This window comes from Ipomoea triloba, chromosome 7 (assembly GCF_003576645.1).
Source record: "Ipomoea triloba cultivar NCNSP0323 chromosome 7, ASM357664v1".
NCBI lineage: Eukaryota > Viridiplantae > Streptophyta > Magnoliopsida > Solanales > Convolvulaceae > Ipomoea > Ipomoea triloba.
In genome coordinates this window covers 28,551,501-28,558,109 of record NC_044922.1, presented here as the reverse complement: position 1 = coordinate 28,558,109, position 6,609 = coordinate 28,551,501, and the positions used below count along the sequence as shown (strand labels likewise).

Here is a 6,609-nt window from a genome sequence, read left to right as displayed (position 1 = left end):
TATTATTATTATTTTTTTAAAGAAGTTTTTATATGATTATTAGTCAACTCCTTAATAGAGAATTGGTGAGTCTTATTGGTGAGCTAATAATTTAGGCCATTTTCTATGGGGTGACCGTCGTATGTTGGGTAGCTGGGAGAGTGTTAGACGTTATTAGGAAGATTAAAGCAGTATAATGGTTGCCAAGAGTTTGTGGTCTAGTGGCACCCGGTTGCACCTTCATATAGTAGGGGTGGATTCAATGTCAATAGATGCGATGTTGACTCTTTATGTTTCAAATGGTAGGTTAAGAAAGAAATTATGAACAGATACTACATTATAACAGAGTCAGTAGTACTTAAAAAAAAAAAACAATATAAGGGGTTGTTATGCCGTGGACCCAGGTCCACCTTGCTGGGTCTACATTCACATACACTATACTCTACATTCACAATTTGTAAACTCCGCATTCACGCATTACAGGATTATATGTTTAGTAACAATACTCTACATTCACATACACTATACTCTACATTCACAATTTGTAAACTCCACATTCACACATTCAAAACTCTATATTCACAGGTTCTATACTCCACATTCACAACTTGAGAACTCCACACATTCACACATTACTGGGCTACAAGTTGCTAGAACTTCTTAACTCTATTACTGATTCACACATGCATAACTCTACATTCACGATTTCTATACTCCATATTCACAATTTGAAACCTCCACATTCACACATTTCTGGGTAACTCTACATTCACACAATCATAAATCCGATTTCTATACTCTACATTCACACTTTAAAACCTCTACATTCACACATTTTTGGATAACTCTATATTCAGCAATATGTCTACTAATTAAAAAAAAAAAAAAAGACCGACAAAAACAACAAAAACGACGTAGTTTTGGACCCAGGTCCACCTTGCAAGGTGGACCTGGGTCCACAGCATAATTTGCCGTTGCGTATTTATCAAACAATTTAATAGATGCACGTACAAATTGAATAACATCTCGTCTTGAACAAGCCCGAGAGGATAAGCCAGCCCAAGATCTCAAACTCTGCCCAATTTTGGCAAAAACTATTAGCCCACAGTACTTGAAATCCAAAGAGTGTGGATTGTTGGGATCAAAGACCGGCCCATTAGTCAGTGTTTAAGCCCAAAGCCTGTTGTGTCTACAAGCCCATTTACTGTGGGCAATCATGGCTGAATTTGGACCGGAGCTCTTTCGGTGGCAAATTATTCTGTGGAACTAGGTTCACCTAGCAAGATAGACTCGAGTTCAAAATAAACAATTTACACACTTTTTTTTTTATAGAAATTACACAATTTACATACTGAATGTTTAAAATTTATATATTGAATGTTCACAATTCAAATTGTGAACATTGAGTATGTAAATTGTGATGAGTCCATGGTATAACTATTGCTCTCTCGGAACCATGGAGTAGGGTCCACCTTGCCCCAAACAATTTGGCCACACACTTCAATCACTCCATCATCCCAAGCCCACTTAGCACCACCCCTAATTACCTATCCTACCCCCTTAATTAACTCAATGCAATGCCCCATCAATCATACGCAGCACACTGATACCATGGATCCAACTCCATCTTGCAAAGTAGATCTATGCCCATTGAATATTCACAATTTGAATTGTGAATATTAAATATGTAAATTGTGAACACTCAATATATAAATTGTGTATTTTGTATTTGGTCCACCTTGTCCACCAAATAATTTGCCCGCAGCGCACCCAAACAACTAAATTAGCAAAAAAAAAAAAAAGATTATTTATTTAGATGAACGTCTCGATTCCAATACACAACCGAATTACACTGAGATAATGAACCTATATGAGATCTAGCACTAGAGTCTCCTAAACTATAGGTAACAAGTATTGACTAATAACCAACTACTAACCAATACAATTATTAAATATAAAAGTGTAACATATGATATGACTAACAATTTATTCCTTTAATTATATACACACAAACCAGATTACAATTTAACAAATTTATAATATGGACCAACTCATAACAATATAGTAATTAAAATGGTCTCTTTTGTTTTGTAGTATCCATAAAAGTGGACATCCTTCCAACTTGTCTCTGCCCAATCTTGGCTTCCACTTCCTCTGCTTTTGCATTTGTGCTCTCACCATCCCATCCTTCTCTCACCATTGATTCTTGGTAGTATCTAAATGCCACATACAACATGAACGCTGCATTTCAAAAATACCCCAATAATTATTCCTTTCAATTCCCACATTTTTCAGGAAAAAAAAAAAAAAAAAGGGTTACGGGTGAAACCCGCAGTTATTGTATAAGAGTGTGTACAGGTAAACATTATCTTGTGACCCTAGCCGGTAAAGGATCACAACGAAAATAAACCGGGCTAGCAAGGTTACCCGTAAATCCGTAATTGACCAGCTCAAATTAAGAAAGTCAGTAAGTCACTCTCATTGGGTGTTGAATTTGGAACCTTATCGTTAACAAGCCAATTGCCCGATCAAGTTGGTTGGAGTTACCTTTGGAAAATGGCATTTTTAGTGACAAGGGGAACCTGAATCACTATTTGAAGGTGTGCACAAGTAAACTCCCTATGTGACCCTAGTCGGCAAAGGACTACAAATTAAATCAACCTAAGTGATTTATAGCTGATCGGTTCAACCAAGAAGACTAATATTACGCTCTCTCCAAAAGTCGAACTTAAAATTTTGTAATTATTAATTCAATAGTTCGAACAAGTAAGTTAGAGTTAGTATGGAAAATGACATTTTACCTGCCCAAATTCTTGCCATGAATGTAGATAGATTCCATACGAGTGTAAATATGCCAAACGCTACGGCTTTTTTATGAGTGCACGATTCCCATGCGTCTCTGAATCTTCTAACCCAAAATTTACCTTCATAAATAAATATGTACATATTTAAAAAAATATAAAATTTACTGTAATAAAAAGTGTTTGGAGTAACTTTTATGCATGCATTTATATGGGCCCACTTATGATCAAATATTCAGATGTAAAAGAACAATTCATCAGATTTCTGCAGAGTCAATCAGTTATGTTGTACTGCACTGTAAATCTATGCTTTTGACAGTAAAATCATTGACTCCAGACAAGACTCATATATGCATCAAATTCAGGTATTTGCAGAAACATTTTATAAAATAAACAAAAATGGTAAAAAAAATTATGGTGACTTTTTTACCATATGCAGTTAACTGAGTGGAGTAGGAGGAGCAGACTTTTGGCACTATGAATACTCCAAAAAAGCCTGCAGAGTTTACCATGGTTAGGCCAAAGAATGTTCAGAAACTACACTTTAATTTGTACTACAAAATCCACCACCCCACAATAGGTGACGAGAGAAAACAACAATCACTACTGAAATGAGTAAATCTCGTGTGACCCTAGCCAAAAAAAAAATAAAAATACAACAAACTGTGATAACTACCTTAGCTCTCTGAAGCACAAAGAGTCAGTACTGTTCCCACTAGGGCTCAAATCTCTCCTGTGGGAGTACCACTTCGTACCACTAGACTACTATTACTGCAGATGAAAGCGGGGCGTTTGGGGGGGGGGGGTGAGGGCAAGAACACCTTACCCAATTTGGCCATTTTCCAAATGGTTATGGAGCTGCCACATTGTGCCAAAACAAAGAGTAAAACTGCCATCTGCATGAATGTAGGGTCACAAGATGGATAATCCAATTCTTGAAGTTAACCACAAAAACATTATCTCTTTAAAAAAATGGGAAATTTGCAATACATTTTAGTGTTTTACCTTCATTGTTGTTGCAGGATCTCCAGAGAAAAGGGCTCTGATCTTCAAGAGAAACTCATTTATAGATGGAAGTATCAATCTCAGTACCCAGATTGCTTCCTCCTCTCCAACTACATACTCACTTCTCTCACCCACAGCACTGCCTCCCCTTTGTTGTTTTAAAGATGTAAACGCAAAATCAATCAGCGGGTAAAATGAGACAGAGAGAGTACTAAATTCCGGAATGTTTTTAACCAAATTAAAGTACCTGTGGATGAGGGATCTGAAGAGGAAAATTACAGCAAGATAGAGCAGACTCATATAGGAAACCACAGACACCAAGCTGTGAAACCCAAACTAAAGATAATTCAGTTCTTCACTCTGCTTTACTAAAGTCTAGATAATTAAACAGTAAAAATTAGATTAACTTTAATTATTAAAAAAAATATTTTTTTAATGTCCAGGAAAACCAACGTGTCACTACCCAATGGTGTGCACTAGGTAAACACTGGCAAAGGACGTAAATCAGTCTAGGTTGTTCAGCCCATAGCTGACTGGTTTAAACTAAAAATGCCAATAGACCGCTCTTACTGAAGTCCAACTTAGAATCTTGTGGTTACCATGCTAACAACGAAACCAATTGGCTCAATCCTAACCTGACTTTAATGTCTTGAGTGTATGAAGAAGAGATAATTAGGAATGTTCCAACCCCAAACACTAATGCTGACTTTGATGCATCTCTCCACATCACCAGATCAACTGGAAAATTTTCAATCAGCAGTAGAGAAAATCAGAACCAATACTTTGATCACTACATTATAATATGAAATTGAAATCAGAACTTACCCAAGCTCTGTAATCTGCTCTGGGGCCTAGAAAATGATTGGGAGTCCTCTGAAACTGGAACTGTAAATCACCAGAAATTCAAGAATCAGAATGCAGGGAAGGGAGAAGGGTGAGAACTGAGAAGATAAAATTGCAGATATATATATATATACCTTGTTTGGGTTTTGAAGGAGTGGGGTGAAATCTGGCATGTCCATTAATGGGAGGAGGCTGTTTCTTGACAATTGGGGATAAGGGCACAGATCTATCATAGCTGTGAACAATCTTTTTCTTCTCTTCTGTCACAATCTTGTTTGGCTTATACTGTTCTGATACACTCATTTTTTTCACAACAACAACACTCTTGTTCTCTGTCTTGGTTTCACTTTCATCCTCTTCTTCTTCAGCCTCATCAATTCCACATTCTTCTTCTTCTTCATCTTCTTGATCATTCAGATTCTCAGTTTCTTCCACTTTAGGTGGAGATATGATCAGAGCCAATTCCATATTGCTTGTGATGACTTTTTCTTCACACACCTCAATCTCCTCCTCCTCCTCTTCTTCAGATCTTGCTCTACTAATCATCCCATTTGGCTTATTCTCATTCTCTCCCTCCAAAACAACCTTATTTTCTTCAAATTGTTTCACTTCCCCCTCACAATTCTTTGTTTCTTGTTCCTTATTTTCCTCGAATTTCAGCTCCTTCCTGCTGCTCCTCCCATCATCAAGATCCTTAGGGGATGCAGATTTTGCCTTCACCAACTGGAGGGAATTGGAAGTCCTCAACTTCCCATTGCCATTGTCATCATTCAAGAGCTTACTGGACTCTGATTTCACATTTCTGAGCTCAGGCCCCTTCTGTTTCTGCACCACAGATCTTGTCTTCTTGCTCAAATCTTCAATGTTCTTGCAAAGCTCGGATCTTTTTCTGGGACTCTGTAATGGGTTTCCCTCCAAGCTCTCAGATTTCCAAGATTTTCTCTTCCCACTCGCCGCAACAACAGTAGGGCTTCTGGGTTTTGTCGCCATGGCCAATTTCTTGTCTTCTTGAAGAGGAATTTGATTCATTATTTCTGGGGAATTCTGGCTTTGTTCAGTTTGGGAAGTGTTGATGAGGGCTTTGATGCCGCCTTTGCCATCATAAAGTTTTATTCTGTTGTCCCAAACAGAACCTGACACCACGCCATTGCCTCTCCTTCTCCCCACATCCATCATTTGCTTCTTTTCTACTCTCTCTCTCTCTTTCTCTCTCTGGGGAGAGATTTCAAGATTGAAATGATGATGATGATGAGGAGTGGAATGGGGCTCACCGGTTGGTTATTATGGCTTTGGAGTGAAGCTTTCAGCTCAAGAAATGGCGGTGGCTGTGAGGAAAGCCATGTACGATGTAATATAACATATACATTGGGATCGATATATACAGAGAGAGAGGGAGAGAGAGAGAGAGAGAGAGAGAGAGAGAGAGAGAGAGAGAGAGGATGAATGCTACTGGAACATCGATCCTTGGCCACCTTTTTCTTTTTTCTTTTTCTTTTCTGTTTTTGATTTTCTTTTTTTGGTTACAGTCATGGAAGATTTCATCACTCTCTCTTCCTTACCGTTATCACACTGTTTGGTTGGTAGTCTCTCTCTCTCTCTGTTTTTCTTTTTTAAACTTTTTAAAAGATATTAATTGTTACATTGAATCATGTATGTAGGCAATATTTGTTGACCTTATCTGTTAAATAATACTAATTTAAATCAATGTTTTTTTTGCGAGATCGATCAATTATTAGTCAAAAAATATATTCGTAAGTTTGATGACTCAAACACACAATTCTCGATTATGATAAAGAGAGATGCTCCTACAAGCAAGTCCACTGCCTGCTGATTTTTATTTTCTACACACGTGTTTAGATTTCTCGCAGTTTAATCTACTCATCTCTCTTTGACAGATTTCAACAAAATTAAAATTAGGTCATGAGAAACGTCACCTATCTCTAATTACTTTAAAAAAATTTAAACATGTACACCAAAAGTC

The 6,609-nt window shown here is 37.3% G+C and overlaps 1 protein-coding gene across 1 annotated transcript; it reads right to left on the bottom strand.

Annotated features, from left to right (window-relative positions):
- Positions 1-1,893: 1,893 nt before the first annotated feature.
- On the bottom strand, positions 1,894-6,094 carry LOC116025697 (reticulon-like protein B21). The gene is made up of 9 exons (XM_031267030.1): positions 4,763-6,094; positions 4,611-4,670; positions 4,421-4,523; positions 4,033-4,107; positions 3,786-3,933; positions 3,607-3,676; positions 3,211-3,276; positions 2,781-2,903; positions 1,894-2,220 (listed from the first exon to the last, which is right to left on the bottom strand). The coding sequence occupies exons 1-9, from the start codon at positions 5,802-5,804 to the stop codon at positions 2,048-2,050; spliced, it is 1,860 nt and encodes a 619-aa protein (XP_031122890.1). The 5' UTR covers positions 5,805-6,094; the 3' UTR covers positions 1,894-2,047.
- Between the last annotated feature and the right edge of the window lie 515 nt (positions 6,095-6,609).

Bases quoted from the DNA above. Each gene is read 5' to 3' on its own strand.
- LOC116025697 (XM_031267030.1), bottom strand. From the start codon at position 5,804: ATGATGGATGTGGGGAGAAGGAGAGGCAATGGCGTGGTGTCAGGTTCT. The intron at 4,108-4,420 runs GTTAGGATTGAG...TGGGTTTCACAG, and splicing joins ACTCAAGACATTAAAGTCAG to CTTGGTGTCTGTGGTTTCCT. The intron at 2,221-2,780 runs GTAAAATGTCAT...TTTGAAATGCAG, and splicing joins CATGGCAAGAATTTGGGCAG to CGTTCATGTTGTATGTGGCA.